This window comes from Protopterus annectens, chromosome 11.part0 (genome assembly GCF_019279795.1).
Source record: "Protopterus annectens isolate FY-2018-M chromosome 11.part0, PAN1.0, whole genome shotgun sequence".
NCBI classification, from domain to species: domain Eukaryota; kingdom Metazoa; phylum Chordata; order Ceratodontiformes; family Protopteridae; genus Protopterus; species Protopterus annectens.
Window position 1 is genome coordinate 776,118,112 of NC_056745.1, and position 26,413 is coordinate 776,144,524.

The 26,413-nt window shown below is 39.1% G+C and overlaps 1 protein-coding gene across 1 annotated transcript in view; it reads right to left on the minus strand.

Annotated features, from left to right (window-relative positions):
• Positions 1–26,413, minus strand: part of TMEM213 (transmembrane protein 213) — a 32,116-nt gene that overhangs the window by 3,828 nt on the left and 1,875 nt on the right. Inside the window, exon 2 of the mRNA XM_044087128.1 lies at positions 16,502–16,543. Within this exon, the coding sequence (XP_043943063.1) occupies positions 16,502–16,543 (42 nt within the window). The remainder of the gene's footprint in view (positions 1–16,501; positions 16,544–26,413) is intronic.

The window sequence follows — 26,413 nt, forward strand, 5'->3', positions numbered from 1 at the left end:
TAACACCATGGAACTCATTGATAGTGTCCTTTCAGACTTATTTCAGTAACTGAGGATGATATCTCAGTGTGATGAGCATACATGTGTTAGTGTGACATGGTGTGTATGCATACGCATGTGCTTGTATATTTGTAACACAGAGGATGATGTGTAATATGTATATACATGCCTGTGTTGGTCATAGAAATGAAACAAGGTGACATCATGCCATCCCAAGCAAAACCAAGACTCACTCCTCCAAAAAAAGGAAACCGGTCTGGTGGACTCCTGCCATAAACAAGCTATAGAACAGAAGGAGGGAACTAGTACAGAAAAGAGTAAAATCCCAAGAAGGGAAGATGTCCCTGATCAGTATCAGCAAGAAACTACGATCCCTCATAAAATCATCCAAGGTGAGCTTTGAAAGAAAAATTGCCAAGGACTCCAAAGATAACCACAAGGCATTCTTTAGCTATGTCAAGAATCTAAGTGGCAATGCTCAGATCTGCTCAGAGTTAGTACAGAATGGCACAAAATACACTGACCCGACCAATATAGCCAACATCCTGGCAGACAGGTTCAGCGCAAACTTCACCCCCCCTCTCATCCCCAAAAGGGCCCATAACCATACCAGAAGAATGTAGAGTCCCTGAAATCACAGACACTCAGGTTAAAACAGCCCTCTCCAAAGCCAAAAACACAGCATCAATGGGACCGGACAGTGTCACAGGCTGCATCCTACACAAGCTCAAAGATGAACTAACCCCTCATCTAAACACACTGTTCAAATTCAGCCTCTCCACAGGCTATGTACCCATAGAGTGGCACACAGCAACGGTTATTCCGCTCCACAAAGGTGGAGCCACAACAGACCCCAGGAACTATCTCCCTATAAGCCTGACTAGCTTGGTCTGCAAGGCTATGTAGCGCATCATCATGGAACTCATTAACAGGAACATTGGGAACCTCCAAACACTGGACCCTACCCAGTTCGGCTTTGTTAAGGGCAGATCATGCCTTCTAAACCTGGTGGACTTTTTCTGAGACAGTTACCAAGGCTATAGACAAGGGAAAGGTGGTACACACAGCCTACCTAGACCTCGCTATGTCCTTTGACACCTTCCCCATTCTGGTATTATAGACAAGCTCACCAGCCTGAACATAAACCCCTATGTCACAAGATGGGTTGCCAGCTGACTCACGGGCAGAACCCACATGGTGAGAGTTGCGGGAGCTAGGTCTGACTCTAAACCGGTTACAAGTGGTGTTCCCCAGGGCTCAGTCCTAGGACCCCTTCTGTTGGGCATATACTTCTCAGGGGTACAGGCAAGCACAGGAGAACTATGGCTGACCAAGTTAGCAGATGACTGCAAACTAGGGGCTATAATTGACTCTCCGGCTGACACAGACATCCTCCGAAAGGGTCTCACTGACATGGATACCTGGTGCCAAAATCATGGCCTCAAGCTAAATGCCAAAAAGTGCATAGTCATCCCCTTTGGAAAAAAGAAACTACCCACAAACTACCACATAGGTGGTAGTCCCCTAAATACGGAAGACGTAATAAGGGATCTGGGGACCCAAGTAGATAGTAATCTCACCTTTGATAATCACATTGCCAAAGTGGTTAGAAACTCCTTCTATGTGGCCCTCCTAATCACAAAAGGGTTCGCATCCAGATCAAAAGAGGTCATTGTGCCCCTCTACTCATCACTCATCAGACCCATCATAGAGTACAATGCCCCATTTGGGATGTACCTTACAAGACACCTGCAACAGCTAGAAAGACCACAGAAGTACCTCACCAAGAGGATCACTGGCCTCAAACAGATGCCCTATGCAGCTTGACTGAAGAAACTACAGCTGTACTCAGTTGCATACCACCTATTCAGAGGTGATCTCTGCCTGACATACAAGGTTATGTCCAACCCAGAATTGATGGACATGCTCCACCTAAAGAAAACCTTATCCCCTTGAGCCACATGCTCTAGGGATCTATACCTCACCACAAGAATAAATAGGACGTGCTGGAGGGATAAATTCCTGTCCCAGAGACTTTCCATGCTTTGGAACAAGATCCCAATCTACATTAGGCAGATCTCCTCGCTAACACTCTTCAAAAGAAACCTTGACGAGTGTATGGGAAACAGAAAGCTTACCCCGGGAATCATTTCAGTGGCTCTGCTGGACAGAGGCACAGGGGACTAATCAAAGGGAGCGGTGAAAGCCAACACATTCTGGCTAGGCTTATAAATGCCTTCGGGCAGATAGCCTAGTACCTACCTATGAACCTATGAACATGTAGAAATGAACATTATATATCCAGAAATATATTTAAACACAAACAGATGTGGTTATAGATTTTGTAAATGGGGTCCCATGACATTGCTGACTTTCCAGTTGAAGAATTAGATATATATATTTGTATTTATAACTTTTTTATTACCTGGTTAAGAAGACCCATGTAGTACAAACATCTCTCTTCCGGAATGACCCAGTAGGAGTAAATAATTAAACAATGTTCTTAGTAGCATCTCATTTAATCCATTTGAGGTTGTCAGACTCAAAATATTTCTATGTACTCAGTATATTTACTCAAGTTTGAGGCCTTATTGATTTACTTTTCTATTTTACATAAGCAGGTCTTGATGGGACTCTATGCTGCATGCGTTACTTCTAATAATTTAGTCTATCCCTACATTCTTGAAATGAGAGATCTATTTTCTACAGTGCTTGTCTGCATCTCTGGACAATACCAAGGCAGATTATAACCCTTCTTTATTCTGGTAATTTTTGTGCACTTTTTAAATTGCTTTCTCTTTCAAAATACTAGCTAAGATTGTAATTTTCAAAACAATGCAACTTCAGTGCAATGACCTCTAGATAGCACATAAGTTATTGAATTTACAAATCCAGTTAAACCTAGTTTACATTTTGTTGTGAGACAAACCAAAGGCGTAAATGTGTGTACACAGTATACACGCTTTTTTCCGTGAAATAAGAAAAACAGTTCAAAGGACATAATGTAGCAAGTCTTTTAACTAGCTGTCTATATGACGGAAACTATTATGTTATTAACCATTCCTTTCAATTCAGAATCAGAGATAATGAAACCTATGGATTCACTTAAAAAGTAAACATCCAACAGGTTTTACACCAATGTGTATTTTCTGAACAACATTTTTATTTATTTATTTTATTTACCCTTTGTTGACTATGTTGGTCCCAGTAGGCTAGTAGCTTCTTATCACGGGAGTCCCTAGGTGGTATTTATACTACTACAAGAAGCATGAAATGTTGTTGTCTTGTATTATTGACTGACTGTAAACCTCTGTGATTTACCAGGGAATCAGTAGTTTTTACAAGAGACGGTGAAAATATGAGACAAAATCAGGGCTGTTCTGCATAATTCTGGACAGTTGAAAGGTATGTTACACACACACACACACACATACACACACACACACACACACACACACACACACACACACACACACACACACACACACACACACACACACGATTAACACTGACTGATTTGGCATACTGTCTGTTTTAATTAATTAAATTAAACTAAATCGTTAAATTAATTAAAGTTAATTGTTTCAGCAAATGATAGCTTCAATAAATAAAGTGGCTGCATGGAGGCATGGTCCCTCATGTATTCTGGGTATGCTTTTTAAATAATTTTATATTTAGTTAAAATTCTCTACGATCTACTTGTAAAAACTAAAACATTTAGATCAGAATAGCAAAAACAATAGCAAGCCAATTATTAAATCCACTAAAATGTTAATGCCTGATATTTATCTTATTTCTGCCATTATCTGCTAGACAAAGGGATAACCTTCAAAAGGCCTCCATCAGTTATGATAGCTTGTGACCTATTCTTTTTAACTTGGCCAGTACAAAGGACATACATGTATATAAGCTTATTTCACCCCAGGCAGGGCAGTACTTAATAACACAACACGAAAATTACATGTCTTTAGCTCAGTTGTCAATCTTTTTTTTTTTATTTACTTGTTAACTTGGTAGACACAACAGGCACAAATGCCCTCTATTCAAGGGCAACTAAGAATAAGGAATATTGCACGACTAAGTATGACTTGCTGAAAGTTGCACAATAGGAAACTGAAACCATAAGAATCAAACTGAGAGACTTCTTTAGCAGCTTATAGCCTTAATTCTATGAGTGAATCTGCCAAATGTTAGCATCAAGCACACAGCAATGCTGTAACTAGAGGTTTATCAAGCCCATGTAAGGAAGCCTATTAACTAAACAATATGAGACCTAGAAATCAACCATTCATGTAGCAGTTACTATGACTTATGCACCAAGACCTGTTTCTGTTTTACACTGCTATTTCTTAAAGTGATTTTCAGATATTTATCTATTCTGACATTTGTTGACCAGGAAAGTCTGACTGGGGTCTAAGGAACCCATTTTCACCAGAGGCCTGGGGAGGAAAGCTCCAAAACCTACATAAATAGCAACAACAGTCATAGATAAGGTATGATAATGAAATGAAATGTACATAAACTAGATGAGATAAAAGAAAATCGTCGATTGATTAGTAATGTAAAAAAAATTAGGGAAATATTATAGCTAAAATTTATTATTAGTAGGAAAGAACACTAAGAGAATATAATTTAATGATACCATGAGAGGAAGTAAAAAGTGAGAGATGATAAGAAAATGTTGGTAGCAGAAGGGGGTGTCTTTAAGGGAGGAGTAGTAAAAAGAAAGGCAATTGAATGATAGTTAAAGGTAGGTAAAGGTAAAGTGAGCTAAAGGTACAGATCCATGCTTTGCTTAGGAATTCTTTTAAGGCGCATCTAAATGAGGGAAAGTTAGCATTTGCTCTGATATTTGTGGGAAGATCATTCCAGGCTTTCACAATGGAGTAAGAGTAGAGACATTTTCCTACATTTTTCTTGGGCTTGTTTGTCTTTGAATCTTACAGCTCTAGAAGGGAGATAGCTAGAGAGAACAGAAATTAGAGCAGTGTAGGCACTAGATTTATAGATAATGTTGTGGGCAGTTAAAAGTTCTATAAAGTTAAGGTATTGAGGTAGCTCAAGCCATTGTAGTGCTTGTTGTGAAATGCAGTGGTGAGTAGAGCAGGTAGAGTTTGTAGTGAATTTCGCTATTTTTTATGGAAGGCTTCAAGTTTTGATAAGAGGGAGGTCTGGAGATTAGTAAGGATATTAGCCCCATACAAGAGGGAAGGTAATAAACAGGTGTTAGCAATAATCACTCTAGTAAACTGATTAAGAAAATGTGAATGGCTGTAAAGCATGCCTAATTTTTGGGGAGTTTTTTAAGTTGTTTTGGATATAAAGGTCAAATTTCAGGTTTTCATTGATGATTACACCTAGCAATTGGTATGTGGCACTGCTTAAATGAATGTGTTATTGGTGGAATTAGCTTTAAAATTTGATTTATTTACCCAGTAGGAACTGCAGGTCAAGCTGGAGAAGAAACAATCAGTAAGGAAACTGCTCATGTCCAAGTCTATAATGTTTTAGAATAAGTAGTGAGTTAAGAAAAGGAGCCAAGATATTCAGACCACGGAGAAAACAAACAGTAGAGAAAGAAGTGTTAAGTTTAGAATAAAAGTGGGAAAAAGGAACTAGTACTTTGGGAACTACAGAGGTGAAAAATAATGTAATGCTAGAGAAATAATGCAGACAGAAAAATATAGAGAACATTAAACAGAGCACAAAAAATAACAACGTGGAGAGTGTGTATATGTAAGGAAGGAGTGAGAGCAGTAATAGGTAAGTAGTGTCTCCTAGTGATGAGCAGGAGAATCCAAAATTAAAGGTAGCAAAGAAATGTGAGGGTTATACAGAAAAAATCTGTACAACATACAGGAGTAAGTTACAGGCAGTTACGGAAGCAAAGGACCCAAGTTTGGATTAAGTCTTTATGGATAAGGTGATATCTGGTGCTGCAGTTGTGGAGGGTGGTGGAGACAAGTCTTATACAGGAGTAAGTTGTAAGCAGTTATAGAAGCAAAGAGTCTGAGTTTGGAAAAGCCTTTATGGTTCAGGCAATAACTGGTGCTGCAACTGTGGAGGGTGGAGGAGACAAGTCGTATACAGTAGTAAGTTGCAGGCAGTTATGCAAGCAAAAGGTCCAAGTGTGGATAAAGTCTTTATGGTTCAGGTAATAACTGCTGCTGCAGTTGTGGAGGATGGTGTAGACAAGTCTTATACTGTAGATTTGTGCCCACACAGACACGGGAGGAATCCATTGTTGCCAGGCCAGTCCAGATTCAGGATATCCTGCAAGTGCTGTGTTGCTTCCTCGATGTTCAAGTTTGTTCTCATGAAAAGAGTACAAACTGAATGCTTTAGTCTCCTACACAGGAAGTGCAGCAATCACAGAATGAACTGTACTGACAGCAGCAATACCAGTTTGCTATCAAAATACGGAATGTCACAATTTTTTTTTGTTTAAAAGAACTAATAATGTCAATTTTTGGAAGTTCATTTAAAACAAATGTCAAATGTGATACACATGATTGACATTCGAACTCCTGAACTTCCAGATTCGAAAGACCGTCTTTCTGTGCACCCCCACACCCCCCAACTATATATACCAACTCCAAGAGTGCACTACAGTGGGGGAAAAGGCAAATTTTAAAAGGTTTTGTTTAGTTTACCTTATACAGTGTGGTACTTCCTTGTTGGCCACAATTACCTTTCAATGAATTTTTTTTTTACAATGATTTCACTCTTTGATGAAAGCAATGTTTGCAGATTACTGTTCGCGGAATAGCTGTTTGATGAAGTTTTTCTTTGATGTGTGAACATAGACCCCATTTAAGTAACTAATATTGTTTGTCTAATATATGTAACTACCCATTAATTTTGTAGTATGCACATTACTGGAGGACTCCAGCCCCAAAACATACCTTGTCCCATAATCCTGACATCACTAAAATTAAAATCCATGACAAGAAGTCAGTACTGAATACTGTACTAGACCTTGCAATTACCAAGTCTAATAAAAGATTTTAACCCACTCCCCATTGAATATATTTCCACATAAAGTACAAAAAAACAGTATAGTCCTTCCTATATATTTAACATAATGTCAAGTAAGGTGTTATTGCTTTCCTTAATAATGCAGTGCAATTATATAACATTTTCCCCCTTTAACAAGCAGCAGACTTTTCCCTGTAAAGGCTATGAATGTACTAGATTCTGCACTTTGCACGCAGAACTAGTGACAGAAATAAAAGTATCTCTCAGAAGAAACGGCATTTTTCTTATCTTGTCAAAATGCTTCTCCATTGATTCTTTTATCTAAAATCTCAATAGCCTAGGTGTGGGGCCCTCTATCCTACTTGAAATTCCCATCTACTCCCACTTTATCTACATTTATACATATCTAGCTCATCCCATCCTCGCTCTCCACACAATCCCCTTCAATACACAGTCATCAACCAGTTTACTATCATCTCATTAAACTTTCTTCAAAAACCTTCCACCTCATACTAACTGCACTCCTATCAGCCATCCCACACTGCAATACACATTACAACAAAATAATTCTGCCCCAGCATACACTGCTACTATTGCCAAGCATAATCATTCTGGATCCCAATTAATCTTTTCACACTTACCTTAGCATAGCTTTTTCTTCTGCATATTCTGCCTCACTAATAAATACCTTACCTGCTTTTCCATAAACTACCTCCATTTCCCTCCTAGAATTAAACAATGATATACGTTCAAGTACACATAGCTACTTTTCTTATCTCCCTCCCTTGCACACATCATAATTTTTCATGTACACATATCCCCACACAACAGCTCATCTATTGCTCACAGCTCGGACACGTACTTAAACAAATCTCATTTCTCCATCAAATCACCTGAATTGTACTCACACTCAGTACTGCACTGGCATACATACAAATACATAATAAACAACTATAATGGACCCCACCCAAATATTACCACTCATTGCATAATGCCACCATCAAATTTAAACGCAGTTATTTATCCCAACCCTGCCTCACCACTATCCAGCACCACATACCAACTACTTCTACTCAATCAACCCTCTCTCACTCCCGTCTGCTCACTGAAGGCTCCAACCTTCTCCTACTCAACATAAACTTCCTAAGCATCTGCAACAAAACTCTGGACCACCATACATGCCTAGAACACCACAGCCTTGACATAATAGTAGTAATCAAAAACCTGGCTAAAACCTGAAATAAGCTTATTACCCAAGTGTATAATATAGGTTCATAGGTTCATAGGTAGGTACTAGGTTATCTGCCCAAGGGCATTTTAAGCCTAGCCAGAGTGTGTCAGCTTTTGCCGCCCCATTGATTAATTAACTGAGCCTCTGTCAAGCAGAGCCAATGAAGTGATCCCAGAGGTGTATTTTCTGTTACCCATCCACTCGTCAAGGATTCTCTTGAAGAGTGTTAGTGAGGGGCTCTGCCTAATGTAGTTAGGAATTTTGTTCCAAAGCATGGGGAGTCTCTGTGACAGGAATCTATCCCTCCAGCATGTTCTATTTATTGTTGTGGCGAGGTTTAGCTCACTAGAGCGCATGGCTCGCAGTGACTTGGATTTCTTTAGGTGGAGCATGTCCATCAATTCTGAGTTGGACATGGCTTTGTAAGTCAGGCAGAGATCACCTCTGAGTAAGAGATATGCCACTGAGTAGAGCCAGAGTTTTTTCAGTCAGGCTGCATAGGACATATGTTTGAGGCCAGTAATTTTCTTGGTGAGGTGCTTTTGTGGTCTTTTCAGCTGTTAGAAGTGTCTTGTGAGGTACATTCCAAATGGGGCATTGTACTCTATAATGGGTCTGATGAGTGACGAGTAGAGGGGCACCCTAACCTCTTTATTTCTAGATGTGAACCTCTTAGTAATTAGATGGGCCACATAGAAGGATTTCCTAATTACTTTGGCAATATGATTGTCAAAGGAGAGATTACTATCTACCTGGGTCCCAGATCTCTTATTACCTCTTCTGTATTAAGGGGGCTGCCGCCTATGTGGTAATTTGTGGATGTTTTGTTTTTCCCAGATGGGATGACTATGCATTTTTTGGCATTTAGCTTGAGGCCATGACTTTGACACCAGGTGTCTGTCTCAGTAAGGCCTTTTTGAAGGATGTCCGTGTCAGCCAGAGAGTCAATTATGGCTCCCAGTTTGCAGTCATTTGCAAACTTGGTTAGCCATAGTCCTCCTGTTTTTGCCTGTACTTCTGAGAAATATATGCTGAACAGTAGTGGTCCCAGAATCGAGGCTTGCGGGACACCACTTATGACTAGATTAGAGTCGGACCTGGAGCCCGCTATTCTTACCGTGTGAGTTCTGTCTGTAAGCCAGTTGGCAACCCATCTTGTGACATAGGGGTTTATGTTCAGGCTGGTGAGTTTTTCTATAATACCCGAGTGAGGAATGATGTTGAATGCCTTGGCGAGATCAAGATTGGCTGTGTGAACCACCTTTCCCACATCTATGGCCTTGGTGACTGTCTCAAAGAAGTCAACCAGGTTTAGTAGGCATGATCTGCCCTTAACAAAGCCAAACTGGGTCGGGTCAAGTGTTTGGAGGTTCCCAATGTCTTTGTTAATGAGTTCCATGATGATGCGTTCCATAGCCTTGCAGACCAGGCTAGTCAGGCTAATGGGGCGATAGTTACCAGGGTCAGTTGTGGCCCCTCCTTTGTGGAGCAGAATAACCGTTGCCGTGCACCATTCTATGGGCATGCAGCCTGTGGAGAGGCTGAGGTTGAACAGCGTGTTTAGGTGGGGGGTTAGTTTGTTCTGTAGTTCATGCAAGATGCAGCCTGGGACACCATCTGGCCCCATTGATGCTGTGTTTTTGGCTTTTGAAAGGGCTGTTTTCACCTGTGCTTCTGTGATTTCTGGGACACTACACTTTTCCGGTATTGTTGCGGGCGCTTTTGAAGGTGAGAGGGAGGTGACGTTTGCACTGAATCTATCTGCCAGGATGTTGGCAATATCAGTAGATTCAGTATATTTTGTGCTATTATGCACTAGCTCAGATCATATCTGCAAGTTGCCACTTAGATTCTTGACATAGCTAAAGAAGGCTTTGTGGTTATTTTTCGAATCTTTGGCTATTTTCCTTTCGAAGTTAGCCTTGGATGATTTTATGAGGGACCTTAGTTTCTTACTGATACTGATCAGGGATGTCTTTCCTTCTTGGGATTTGCTTTTTTTCTGAACTAGTTTCCTCCTTCTGTTGTATAACCTGTTTAAGGCAGGGGTCCACCAGATTGGTTTCCTTCTCTTAGGGGAGTGAGTCTTGGTCTTTCTAGGGATGGCATGATCCATGCATCCTTGTAGGTGCTCATGGAGTGCAATTGTAAAGGATTCTGCATCTTGGACAGTGTTACCCTTTAGCGTGGGGGCTGTGAAACTTACAACCTCTGCCTTAAGTAAGGTGAAGTTTGCTTTAGAAAAGTTTTTCACTGTGGTTTCCTTGGTTGGGGGTGGTGGTGGGGTGTAGACATCCAGGGTGATTAGTTTATGGTCTGATCTAACCAGTGACGGGTTGACCTCCAGTACGGAATACCTGTCGCCCATGTTGGTGATGACCAGGTCCAATATGTTGTGGCCTCTGGTAGGGGAGTTTACCAGCTGATCCAGGGCATTTGAGTTGATAAATTCCAGGAAGCGCTGAGCCTGGGAGTTTGTACTCAAGTAGTTTTCCCAGTTAATGGTAGAGTAATTGAAATCGCCCAATATCCGGGTGTTCGGTAAGACCTTCATGTTTTCCAGTGTCTCCAGAATGGCGGAGTGATGGTCCTGGGCCATGGAGGGTGATCTGTCGCAGGCCACAATTTGCATTGCAGATTTGCCCGATGTTAGTTGCACATGGATGATCTCAGAGGTATCATGCTGCGCCACTAACCTGGAGGTGTGAGTATCCTTGACGAATATGGATACACCCCCTCTTTTTGTGTTTTGGTCCGTGTTCTGTGGCCGAAATGTGTGGTATGAGTTGTAGCCCAGTAGTGCTGGAGTGATCTCTGGAGCCTTGAACCAGGTTTCAGTTACTGCACAGATGTCGATGTTCTCCATATTTAGGAGTGCTTTGAGCGCATACATTTTGAGATTTAAACTCCTGGCGTTGAGTAGCATAACCCTCATTTTTTTACTTGTGCGGTTTACGGTGGTGGGTTTGAATTTTGAGCCTTGCCTAAAAAAGGCACTAAGGGGGCAGCAAGAGCCTTGGCCAGTATTTGAAAGCTAAGGGGTGACAGGTGCAAGCCATCTCTTGCGAAGCAACGTGGCTTGTCGAGCATGTCATCCCAGGCTGACAGACACTGGATCCCCTTTGAATGACACCAGAAGCTTAGCCAGTTGTTGAAATTGATCATTTTTTCTTTGTACTGAGGTATAATTCTGGGTGAGGGTAGGATGCCACTCAGGGTCAGGGTCATACCTGCCTGGGCTACATGATCAGAGAGCTCTTCCATGTCTCTTTTCATGTAGTCCAGGGAGGTACATCTCAGATCATTCACACCAACATGAACAATGGCAGAGTCATATTTGTACTTGTTCTAGAGTGACCTGAGTGCTTGTGTTATGTGGTGGATTCTGGCTCCCAATAGGCAGCTAACAGTAACCTTCTCCTTGTCCAGCCTATTGAGTGGGGCGTCAGTGTGCCTGACTATTGAGTCACCTATTACTAGTGTGTTAGGTATGTTATTTTGCCTTAAGAGCTGTGATTGTGTGGCACATTGATTTTGTTTTTTATGTGTTGCCTGGTTTGATGGGAGGTGCAGGTTTTGTAGGTGTCTGCTTTGGAGCTCTCTGATGCTTTTGCAGGTTTTTATTTAGAGCCTCTGAGTATGATTTTGTGTATTTATGTGTATTTTTTGCCAGTGCTGGTTTAGTAGGTCTATGTGAGGCTGGAGGTGTGGTGCAAGTGTTAACCTTCTCCTCATGGCTGTCTGTTCCAGTCTTGGGTGGAGAGACCTTAGCCTCCAGTTTGGCTGTATAATTGCATCTCTCGCATATGTTAGTGTTTTGTGGTAGGAGGAGAGGGCTGTCTGTGTACATGAGGCAGTTGTAACATTGCCTCAGGATACCCAGATTCAACAGCTGGACAGGAGAGTACACCTGAAGTTGCCCTTTGGTCATGCCTGAATAGTAGGGTGAGCTGATTAGTCGATTGGTTGGTGAGGGGTGGATAAAGAACCTTGCCCTGCTGGGCAGTCAAGTGTCGGGGTATATTAGTGCTTGCTATTAGGTCTGAGCAAGTGCTGGACTGTAGGATGCTTTCTGAGTGCTTAGGTTGAGAGTTAGACTAGTTTCAAGGGAAAAACTGAAGAGGAGAATTAGTGGAGTCGGGAATAATTTAACCCTAGCTAACTGGTGCTGCTCGGCGCACAAAACTGTGCAAACACATTTTTTAAAGTACTAACTTCTGGGCTGGAACCACTCCTCTAGGGACAGATGGTTATTCAAAGTTCCTCTCCCTCACAGGTGAACAGAGAAACTTCCCTCTATCCAAGTAAGGTACGGGCAACTCAGAAACTTCTAACACAGCCCTGAATTCAGCACTAGCCTGAAAAATGGACTATACTAGCTTAGAAAGGTGGGAAACAAGAACATTTTTTTTGAAAAGATAAGGCAAAAACAGTAAAAAGTACACTTAAAAAAGCTTTAAACGACTACAAGCAATCAGAAAATGCTATTGCACTTTAGTGTGTAGCCTACACCAGTTAAACAATTTATTTAATCAAAAAACAACTTTTAAAAGTGCAGGCAGTCAAATAAGTACAATATGTGAAAAAAAAACAAGCTTTTAAATCACAATAAGTGCTGGAAAATCAGCATTTAGGTGGAAAACAGTTAAGTACAGCAAGAAAGTACAAAAAACTGATACTCAATTACTTCAAAGTCTCTCTTTTAAGCTAGAAGGCTTGTATCAGTTTAAGGCTCTCTAGTGCTTCTCAGTAGGTTAGTTACAGGAAAGATGGGAAACAAGCGCAGATCTGGTCTTTTAAACCAGAAAGTTGAAAGAGATGGACAACTTCCCGAATGATGAATAAACTACAATTCCTGGGCCAAGAACCACTCTTCTTGTGGTAGACAGGCTACCTAGTACTTACCACTCCCACTGATAAGCTAGAAGGCTGCACTCCAACACAAAGGCTTGGGGGGCTCAGAAGCTTACAAACAGTCCTGGATACAGCAAATCTGTACGTGGACTAGACTAGTCATGGGAAAGGTGGTGATCAAGCACAAACATGGGCTTTAAAACCAGAAAGTCGAGAGAGAGAGATGGAAAAAACTGCCCAAACGGCCAATAAACTACAATTTCTGGGCCAGGAACCACTCCTTTTGTGGTAGATAGGCTACCTAGTGCCTACCACTCCCACAGATAAGCTAGAAGGCTTCCCTACAACACAGAAAGGCTTGCAGGGCTCAGAAGCTGGATACAGCAACTCTGTATCTGGACTAGGCTAGTAACAGGAAAGGTGGGAAACAGCACAAGTGCGGCTTTTAAACCAGAAAGTTGAAAGAGATGGGAAAAAACTACCCAAACAGCTAGTAGCTACAATTTCTGGGCCAGGAACCACTCCTCTTGTGGTAGATAGGCTACCTAATGCTTACCACTCCCACTGATAAGCTAAAAAGCTTCCCTCCAACACAGAAAGGCTTGGGGGGGCTCAGAAGCTTGCAAAGAGTCCTGGATACAGCAAACCTGTACCTGGACTAGACTAGTTGCAGGAAAGGTGAGGAACAAGTGCAAACACAGGCTTTTAAGCCAGCAAGTTGAAAGAGATGGAAAACTGCCTAAACAGCCAATAAACTACAATTTATGGGCCAAAACCCTCTCTTCCCATGGTAGATAGGCTACCTGATGCTTACCACTCCCACTGATAAGCTAGAAGGCTTCCCTCCAACACAGAAAGGCTTGGGGGGCTCAGAAGCTTACAAAGAGTTCTGGATACAGCAAATCTGTACCTGGACTAGACTAATAATAGGAAAGGCAGGAAATAAGCACAAACACAGGCTTTTGAATCAGAAGGTTGAAAGAGATGGAAGATCTTCCCAAACAGCCAATAAACTATAATTCCTGGGCCAGAAACCTCTCCTCCTATGGTAGATAGGCTACTTAGTGCTTACCACTCCCACTGACAAGCTAGAAGGCTTCCCTCCAACACAAAAAGGCTTGGGGGGCTCAGGAGCTTACAAACAGTCCTGGATAGATCTGACAGACAACACAAACATGGGGCAGAACAGCAGTTATAGTTCTAAACTGCTGAGAAATAAATACATATCCTCACCAACTCCCACTTTTTCCAAAATGTCTTATCCATTTCATTAAAAATCAACAAGAACAATCCATATGTATTATAGGCCTCAACATTTCCCTTCAGTAATAATGCAGCCACACTCCAAGACATTCTGTGTTGAATAAACATGCAATATAGCTCAGAAAACCATAATACTGGAAAATACAAAGACTGACTGGAAGCAAAATGACCTAACCTCACCAAGCACAAACTGATTTGGCTTCATGCAGCTGATAAACACCACCGTTGAAGACATAAGCTGAACAAGTGTGAAAAATGAATGCTACTTTCACCATGTCTGTAAGCTGTCAATTCTTTTCATTATTTTAATTGCTAAAAATTGTAGGTAATATTACAGTATCTCTTGCAATGTTATATTTCTCTCTGCTATATACAAGTCTGTGTCTGTTTCAAACAAATGATCAGCACTCTATATACCCATGCAAGCTATGTACGTGCATTTTCTCTCATGTATGTGCATTTTAAAATTATATGTTAACCTTCACTCTCTTTCCTTTATTTTGTATTCCTTATTATGTCATGTAATTGTATTTTATATATATAAAGGTAAGGGGTATAACAGCACGACCTCCATATGGAGGACTCTGGAGGTGACCCTGCCTCCTGTATAAATACAGATTTTGTGTTTGTGTGTGTGTGTGTGTGTGTGTGTGTGTGTGTGTGTGTGTGTGTGTGTGTGTGTGTGTGTGTGTGTGTGTGTTGAGTGTGCTGTGTTTAGGCATTTTTGCTCTGTGGGAAACGTGTTCTGTGTTCTAGGGTGAACACTGTCTAACTGAACTGCCAAATTATTAAATCCACCAATGATATAATTATGAAAACATCTACTCTGATGTTTCTGACTTGTACCTTTGCCTATTTTCTGCTTTCATTTCCTCAGTTTTGTGGTGGTTAGTTGTAAAGAACGACCATTTTGTGGATTTCTTATTTGAAATATTGTACAGTTAATGCCAGCATATCAGCTATTTTGCTTTATCTGTGACTAGAGATGTATGACATCAAGGCTTCAAGAGAAATGTAGCTTTCAAACAGCGTGCATACATTTTTGTCACTGGTTATGTGGTCCAGTGCAGTAACCAATATTTAGGAAGCTACTCCCATAGAGACTACATGCACTCAGCTGTCACAGAAACAACCAGGAGAACATAAGCATCTACTGTGTAGACATATCCCACCATGTAGGCAGGGATGGATATGTGTTACCCGTTCCACTTTTACTGCAGAAAGAAAAGATTATAACTCACCTACTTCATTTATCCTTCTGGTTATTGTTCAGTCTAATGTTTACTTATTGTAAAACACATCTTTGAATAGCTGTTCAACCTTCCATCTTTTGTTAAGTTTTCTAAAATCTAAGAACTGAACACAGGGAAAGGAAAAAAATTGAATCTGCAAGCTAGTGTCTTTAATGAAGTCTAACTTTGTATATAACCACTATTGAATAAGATACAATGGAGGAACGTAAGACAACTAGGTATCACACTCTGCATTTCCTTTTTATTAACAGTTTATTTTTACTATGCCCACAACACATTAATAGCCTCCCTAAATCTTCCCATCTGCTCTGATCTCCCCTACAGTAACCCTTTTTCAGCATTTGCACCTTGACAGAGACTCCTACTGGTCCAAGGGGCTTTGAGATGCAAACTTCCTACTGCATTTTTCCCAGTATTTATCCTAGAATCATGCCTGTGACTGTGCATCCAGCAAGTCATGATACTGGCCTTAGAAGTCCTTCTAATGTTGACACAGAAGTGAGACTTGGCATGCTGAAGTTCCCCTCTGCAGGTTCAGTCGGAGAGCAAGCGGAATAATATCCTGTGCCTCACCATTGGTAACATCATACATCCCCTTCCTGCCTACACTATAAAAAATACGAATTGAATCCTGGCTGAGGCAGCAGGGTTGGGAGCAAAACTACTACACCAGCAGGTTGTCCCTTATATCAGCAGGCAATTAACTCTGGGTGCACTTTGCCCAAGGTGAAAACATTTATGATGGAGATGTATCAAATAACTCCATTAAAATAACACTATATTTACAGGCCTGGAAAGCCACACAAAATCCAGATAAGTTATCACTTACGTAAAATATTTCATATTCTATAAAACAGTATGTATCTTTTAGTTGAGACATCTCTATGTTAAATAGAAGAATCGATGAATAAACAAAAGTTACCTTTACACTGATCATTCGCAGTAGATGTGATAGATGAAGAAGCTGTAAAGAAAAAAAGAAAGGGCATTAATGCTGAAAACTAGAAAAGATTGCTGGTATAGCTGAATAAATGTTTCATCTGTAGTACCACAAAAATAAAACCCTTCTTAAATCTTGTTTTATTTAGGATTAATTGCACCAAATTTGTTGCAGCTATATCCATATTACTTTAATTCGCTTGCCTTAATAATTTCATACATATTCTTCATATATTCGCTTTGTTTGGTTTAAAATCATAATTTGCAGCTTTAATACGACTCATAGCATTGAAAGATCATTGCTTATAATGTCAGCAACAAGCCTCTTTTGCACATCAGAAAGGAATCAGAAAGCATGCTCTTGTTTCAGTGTCAGATTACTAGCTGGCTAGCCACCCAGAGGTGTGTACATTGGCTATAGCTGATGTTCATTGTCGATGTGACAGCCGATACATGTGTAAAAAATTTGAAAAGGGGGTTATGGATAGATTACTAGCTGGGTAACTACAGACAAGATTAGTCAGATAAGATGTCTGCAAAACATTAACGGCTGAAAGGTCGCAAAGTTGGTAATAATAATATTCTCAGAGAAAAAAATAACTTGGAAACCCTTACAGAGTGCAGTCCATTACAAATCTGATTTCCCAGAAAAAAACAGGCTTGCATAGGGATGCAGTGATTGTAATGAAATGCACTTGGTTAAAAGGCTGTCTGTAGTCAGTGAAAAACAAATGATAATGTGGGCAAATACATCATTTCTGGTACTCACTTGGAAACCACACCAGCAGTGATTTCCTCTGGAAAATGGTGATCAGGGATTTCAACACTGGTGAGCTGAATTCTAGCAGATAGAACCTTATCCATGAAATTAGATGGAGGGAATCAGTTTGGGAAAATGGGTTTATAACGAGGCAGCTAACAACAGAGAAATGGTTCAAAAACTTGCAAATTCAAGCCAGTTTGAACAACAAAATTTATATTTATTTTATTTGTTTTCATTTAGTTACCAGTAAAGTCCAACTGGGCTTAAGTGGCCTATTTTCAGCAGAGGCCTGGGGAGAAAAGCTCCACAATATATACAACAGAAGTTCCAAGATTCATTCATGCACTAGTATCGTATTTCAACAGTATGTGCAAGAGAAGTTCCATCATACATTGATACACTACTACAGTATTCGAACAGTATATGCAACAGATGTTCCATGATACATTGATACACTAGTGCAGTATTTGAACAGTATATGCAACAGAAGTTCCATGATACATTGATACACTAGTGCAGTATTTGAACAATATATGCAACAGATGTTCCATGATACATTGATACACTAGTGCAGTATTTGAACCGTATATGCAACAGAAGTTCCATGATACATTGATACACTAGTACAGTATTTGAACAGTATATGCGACAGAAGTTCCATGATACATTGATACACTAGTACAGTATTTGAACAGTATATGCAACATATGTTCCATGATACATTGATACAGTAGTACAGTATTTGAACAGTATATGCAACAGATGTTCCATGATACAGTGATACACTAGTGCAGTATTTGAACAGTATATGCAACATATGTTCCATGATACATTAATTATGCAACAGATGTTCCATGATACATTGATACACTAGTGCAGTATTTAAACAGTATATGCAACAGATGTTCCATGATACAGTGATACACTAGTGCAGTATTTGAACAGTATATGCAACAGAAGTTCCATGATACATTGATACACTAGTGCAGTATTTGAACAGTATATGCAACAGATGTTCCATGATACATTGATACACTAGTGCAGTATTTGAACAGTATATGCAACAGATGTTCCATGATACATTGATACACTAGTGCAGTATTTGAACAGTATATGCAACAGATGTTCCATGATACATTGATACACTAGTGCAGTATTTGAACAGTATATGCAACAGAAGTTCCATGATACATTGATACACTAGTGCAGTATTTGAACAGTATATGCAACAGATGTTCCATGATACATTGATACACTAGTGCTGTATTTAAACAGTATATGCAACAGATGTTCCATGATACATTGATACACTAGTGCAGTATTTGAACAGTATATGCAACAGAAGTTCCATGATACATTGATACACTAGTGCAGTATTTGAACAGTATATGCAACAGATGTTCCATGATACATTGATACACTAGTGCAGTATTTGAACAGTATATGCAACAGATGTTCCATGATACATTGATACACTAGTGCAGTATTTGAACAGTATATGCAACAGATGTTCCATGATACATTGATACACTAGTGCAGTATTTGAACAGTATACGCAACAGAAGTTCCATGATACATTGATACACTAGTGCAGTATTTGAACCGTATATGCAACAGATGTTCCATGATACATTGATACACTAGTGCAGTATTTAAACAGTATATGCAACAGATGTTCCATGATACAGTGATACACTAGTGCAGTATTTGAACAGTATATGCAACAGAAGTTCCATGATACATTGATACACTAGTGCAGTATTTGAACAGTATATGCAACATATGTTCCATGATACATTGATACAGTAGTACAGTATTTGAACAGTATATGCAGCAGATGTTCCATGATACATTGATACACTAGCACAGTATTTGAACAGTATATGCAACAGATGTTCCATGATACATTGATACACTAGTGCAGTATTTGAACAGTATATGCAACATATGTTCCATGATACATTGATACAGTAGTACAGTATTTGAACAGTATCTGCAACAGATGTTCCATGATACAGTGATACACTAGTGCAGTATTTGAACAGTATATGCAACAGATGTTCCATGATACATTGATACACTAGTGCAGTATTTGAACATTATATGCAACAGATGTTCCATGATACATTGATACACTAGTGCAGTATTTGAACAGTATATGCAACATATGTTCCATGATACATTGATACAGTAGTACAGTATTTGAACAGTATATGCAACAGATGTTCCATGATACAGTGATACACTAGTGCAGTATTTGAACAGTATATGCAACAGATGTTCCATGATACATTGATACACTAGTGCAGTATTTGAACAGTATATGCAACAGATGTTCCATGATACATTGATACACTAGTGCAGTATTTGAACAGTATATGCAACATATGTTCCATGATACATTGATACACTAGCACAGTATTTGAACCGTATATGCAACAGATGTTCCATGATACATTGATACACTAGTGCAGTATTTGAACAGTATATGCAACAGATGTTCCATGATACATTGATACACTAGTGCAGTATTTGAACAGTATATGCAACAGATGTTCCATGATACATTGATACACTAGTGCAGTATTTGAACAGTATATGCAACAGATGTTCCATGATACATTGATACACTAGTGCAGTATTTGAACAGTATATGCAACATATGTTCCATGATACATTGATACACTAGTGCAGTATTTGAACAGTATATATAACAGATGTTCCATGATACATTGATACACTAGTGCAGTATTTGAACAGTATATGCAACAGATGTTCCATGATACATTGATACACTAGTGCAGTATTTGAACAGCATATGCAACAGATATTCCATGATACATTGATACAGTAGTACAGTATTTGAACAGTATATGCAACAGATGTTCCATGATACAGTGATACACTAGTACAGTATTTTAACAGTATATGCAACAGATGTTCCATGATACATTAATACACTACTACAGTATTCGAACAGTATATGCAGCAGATGTTCCATGATACATTGATACACTAGCACAGTATTTGAACAGTATATGCAACAGATGTTCCATGATACATTGATACACTAGTACAGTATTTTAACAGTATATGCAACAGATGTTCCATGATACATTGATACACTAGTACAGTATTTGAACAGTATATGCAACAGATGTTCCATGATATATTGATACAGTAGTGCAGTATTTGAACAGTATATGCAACAGATGTTCCATGATACATTGATACACTAGTGCAGTATTTGAACAGTATATGCAACAGATGTTCCATGATACATTAATACACTACTACAGTATTCGAACAGTATATGCAGCAGATGTTCCATGATACATTGATACACTAGCACAGTATTTGAACAGTATATGCAACAGATGTTCCATGATACATTGATACACTAGTACAGTATTTTAACAGTATATGCAACAGATGTTCCATGATACATTGATACACTAGTACAGTATTTGAACAGTATATGCAACAGATGTTCCATGATATATTGATACAGTAGTGCAGTATTTGAACAGTATATGCAACAGATGTTCCATGATACATTGATACACTAGTGCAGTATTTGAACAGTATATGCAACAGATGTTCCATGATACATTGATACACTAGTACAGTATTTGAACAGTATATGCAACAGATGTTCCATGATACATTGATACACTAGTGCAGTATTTGAACAGTATATGCAACATATGTTCCATGATACATTAATACACTACTACAGTATTTGAACAGTATATGCAGCAGATGTTCCATGATACATTGATACACTAGCACAGTATTTGAACAATAGATAGTTAATGAACATTTACTTAATGATTGATCCATACATAAAAGAAACAAGTAATAGAGATAAGTCAGGTAAAACAGTAAGAATAAAAAAAAATAACCTTAATTTATAATATTAGTTGCATGTGTAATTCTGAATGCAGATCTCACTTCTGCTCCTAATTTTACTGCTTCTGTACAAGCTGATTTACAAGATTTCCAGATTATCTGGTGACTGTCCAGGTGCAAGTGCACTTATCAAAAAGAAAAGATAACTTATCGTGATGTCACATCAACATTTCATCACCAATAACAAAGAGTACCATGAAGTGCGTGTTAAATTTGTTTACAATTCTGACCTCAAAGGACAAAACATTAAGTACTTGTTATTTACTAAGCAGAATGCCTCCACACAGAAAATAATATCATCTCCTGGTAATGAAAGAATGGGCTGGACTGCAGTTATATAACTCAGTCGTGACTCTGAGGTGAAATGATTAACAGGTATCAATGATGTAAGCACAGAATTCATTAAAGATTCTAAACATCACTAACATCAAATCTTTTGCTAATAAGTTTTTGGGGCACAACTGTCTTGTGACCTCACTTCCACTGAAGAAGACTGACAAAATATACAACTTGTCAGAAAAATAACATGAGAACCACACAGTTACCTTTTGGGATTTAAACAATACTTTGACAAGTTTGTCATTTGCTTACACATCTGTGGTTGTTATAATACCTTGGCAAGGATTTGAGAAAGGACATGTGGCCATAAAGAGTACTAAATATATAGTTGTACTGTGAGTTTAATATAGAATCACTGAATATACCTTGATTGATTAATTAATGACATTCTGAGGAAGTCCACATTGCATGTGGATGAAAGCGCTAAGTCTGATTTGGTTTTTACCCTTTTTTATTAAATCTGTGGAATATTATCTTGTTGGTGTTCTTGTTCTTCTGAGGAATCCAGCATCTTGTAGCGTTTATTTCTTTCACGTATTTATTTAATATAAAATCAGCAGAAAATAGCATTACTTCACATTTCTTTAATCCAGGAGTCTATTAAGTTTGCTCTTCACAGGATACATGTTTTCTACACTGTGCTACCTATCCTTGTTGAGGGTAATGCTGTCACATCTCATTAATATATTATTTATTTATGCTTTGTTAGCAAGGTTGCCTTACTGTGATGTCATCCATTTTCAGAGGAGACATGGATGAAATACTGTAAAACTGAGCTACAGTTCTGCATGATCTGAAGCAGCTACTTAAATGCCAAACATTGCATAGCACAAATGGTTAATGCACATGACAGTGCACATACATCACATTTAAATGTAGAAGGAGAGTGAATGAAACACAAGTGCAGGAAGATAACCTAAACAGTGTCATAACCATGCAATAAAGAGCAAAAATAAATAACATGGCACCATTTATACAATTACTTCTCAGCATGTGGTTCACAAGTATGTGCACATGAAGGGTTGCACAGAATGAAGACAGATAAAGGAGATTCGGTTATGTTCCATGTAGCTATGCACACTAACAGACAGTATTACATGGCGTATAATGGTACAGTATGCAATTCATTTATTCTAGAATTTCGTAACACTTTTTTGTGAAATTCCATGAACATTTACTCCAGATAATGTCAATGCAGTTTGAGGCAAGAGCAAAGGGCATCCTTATACTGGTTATGTCTTCCAGTTAACTTCAGGAGTTGGGCAACAGCAGAACATAGAGGGTAATTACTAGATCAGAAAGGTGTGTGACAACACTATGGGCAGGGATATCAGAAACAAAAGTGAAGTAAGAATGAATCAGTTTTACTTGAAAAAGATACCTAACTTATGTCTTTGTATAGCAATGGTGGTTCAGGGGTTGGGGTCAAAAAGAGAAAATTTGGCATTTTTGTTGTAAATGTGTTCCACAAAGGAAATCCTTTAGGTGTGTGTGTTGTGTGTGTGTTTGTGGGGGAATCAAAAAGGGTCTTTCTATAACACACCCATCACTGATGCTTCTATTGATGAGAAGCTTAAGTACAATGGCTAAATATCAGGCTGAAAGTTTGCCAAATTTAGGATAGGTGAATTTGGGACCTTCAGAACCCATCCAATCTCTTAGAGCTGTTGTTTTTTTTATTTTGAGTTCAACATAACTGAAGTTTATAAAATAACACCAAATCATTGAATTTGCAAACTATAACATTACAAAACTATGAAAACTTAATCTACACTTTGGAATGTCCACTCAGAGAAGTTTAGTAGAGGTTCAAAAGTATGCATTAATTTTTTTCTTGCATTTAAGTTTTTAATGTATGCAGATATCCACAAAGGACTGCATACTTAAATCTAAAGGACAACAAGGGATCTACATTGCCTAAAATGATGTGAATATTTCTTTTATAAAATGATTTAAATGATTTAGAACATCACCAGTGGTAGGGAAGTAAACAAGGATAGACCAGCTTATAAACTTAATGACATGGTTTACCTGCTTTTGACTGAGCTTTTTAAAGCTCATAGCTGAGTTACACCTAGGAAACCTTTGGTGGTCACTAATGGAGTCAGATATGAGTCCCACAGCAGCAATATTAGAGGTAACAAGAAGAAAGGCACATGATGACAGTACTTTCTTTGCCTGATCTCTTTTCTGCATGAGCTGGGCTAGAGATTAAATGAATGTGCCCACATAATTGTACACGTGATTTATTTATTTATGCATTTATGCATGTGTGTATGTATTTATATATTCCTTCTTTTTTGTTAAATTGAAGGTAAGCCCTAATAGTTGACATATTATTGTTCAAATCACCAAGAGGAACTTCAGATATGGCGTTTTCAGCTATTAGGTATCCCCAAGAAGGCCTTTTGGTTTTGTGGGAAGAATGCTGGATTTGTGGGGGCTTGGGAATATTAATAGTAAACAAATTCTTATTCTTGGGTATTGATTGCCAAAGTTGTACAATTGGTGTGGTCTTTGTGCAAATGGTACTCCACCTGAACTTTTTTTGTGAGTTATGTCTTCCAAAAATCAGTTATATATGAGAGTTTAGCCAGCTACTGCAAATGCATAGAATATTTCGATCATACATTTGGAGATAGGCTTATATTTTCTCAACCTTGTTTATTTAGTCTGTGTAATGTGTTCAGTCTATGTAAATATGCTAAATCTTAAGCTTGAATTCTACGTTAGTAGTCAGTGTTAAGTTTGGTACTATGTAAATTTGAATGCTTCTGTATACACCTTATATTTTGCTTAAAATTTAACTGTGGAGCTTTTTTCCCTGGGCCTCCGCTAAAAATGGACATGCATCCAGTTGGACTTTCCCGGTCAACAAATGTAAAATAAATAATAAAACACTGCTTCCATGGGACCAGATGGCATCCCAGGTTGCATCCGCCTATCTGGACCATGCAAAGGCATTTGACACATCATAGATAAGCTATCCAGCACTTTCCAAGGTACAGGCAAACTGGGTGCCATAATCAACTCTCCAGCTGACACAAACCTGGGGACCCCCAAGTTGATAGCTCTCTCCTTTTGAAAACCACATTGCCAAAGTGGTTAGAAAGACCTTCTACATAGCCCACCTCATCTTTCACATCTGGTCTAGATCAAGAGAGGTAATTGTGCCCCCTTCATCATCCCCATCAGGCCCATCAATGAATACAATGCCCTTTTGGGATACCCGACACCGACACCTGCAGCAATTAACCCCAAAAAAGTATCTCACCAAGAGGAAGGATCAAGGTCATGCTGATGATGCCATATGGGTTAAAAAAAAAAGCTCAGCTCTTACTCAAGTTGCACGCCGCTTATCATCTATGATCTATGCCTGACATACAAAGCTATGTCAAATCCATTGTAATGTATGCACCTCCTCAGTAAAAATAATCCTCCTTAGAGCCAGCCACAGAGGGACTTGAACCTCAGCACAGAAATAAATAGAACTCCAGTTCATGTGAGGCAGAGCACCTCACTGAATCTCTTCAAGAAGAATCTCGATAAGTGGATGGGGATCATAGGTGGGCACAGTATACTCAAATCATGCCCCAGGGCAGATAGCCTAGTATGAACCTATGAACCTATGAACCTATTTAGTTAGTTAATGTATTCAAATGCTTACAATTAAGTAATATACAAAATAGAGGAAAATGCGACCAGTCAAAATAGTATAAATGCAATAAAAATAAATAGTAAACATATATAAAAATATGTAAAACAGTTCCCCTAAGAGAGTTTAAAAAGACCCCCCTAAAATAGATCTTTTTAAGACTTCCTAAAAAAGTTCTTGAACCTCACACCTGAATCAGGGAGGTTACGTGATTTCAAAGGACTGGTGTGAGGTCACAATGGTGTCTCTTCCACATGCTTCAAGGTGGGCCATTGGAATTGACTGCAGCCTCTCACTTGATGACTTGAGGGCTCTCAATTAGCAATACTTTGCCAGCAATTCCTTTACGCAGGCAGGATATGGATTGTGTAGGACTTAAAAGCAAGAATAAGATACTTAAACACAGACCTGCTAGAGACTAGTAGCTAGTACAACTAGTACAAGTCTCTTAGCATGGGTGTTATATGACAAGGCTGAGATACTCTGACAATAGTCTAAGCACAGAATTTTGCACCTGCTGCCAGAACTCGCACCTGTTAGCCACAGGTAAAAGGTATTATAGTTGCATAAGTAAAATCACACTAGTGCATATATCACTGTCACAAGGAATGAGATGAAGTCAGGATCCATATTTAGGCAATATTACAAATATGGAAATAACACATGTTAATGACAACTGGCACCTGGTCCTTTTGACAAATGAGTCTGGTATCAAGAATCATTCTGAGATCATCAACCCAAAACACACATTTCAGTCTATTAAATCTCCTATAAATAGGGGGAAAGGAAAAGAAGGTGTGATGGATGGTGGTATGGACCTCTGCTTTGCGGGATTGAGCTTTAATGGACCCTTTGTCCTCCACTGAAGGATGTGTCCTGACAGTCTGAAAGAGTTGAAGTGTTGTACAGTCTGGCATAGAATCCTGACTAAAATAGGGACATAGCTGAATGCCATCAGCATAGGATTGATGTCTAGTACCACCACCTTACAAGACTTTCCTCAGTGACAGCATGTAGGTTCTGAACAAAAGTGGTCTCAAGATTGGCCTAAGGAACCCTGTGCTTCAGTATGTGACTCTGTCTCAGTGAAATTAATCCCAGCAACTTTTTGCTGTGTGTTGACCAGAAGGTAAAAGGCAAAAATTTCATGAATGGTACCAGAGAAACCACAATATTATCTCAGGTGTTTAAGCAAGACACTTTGGTCCAAGGTGTCAAAAACCTCA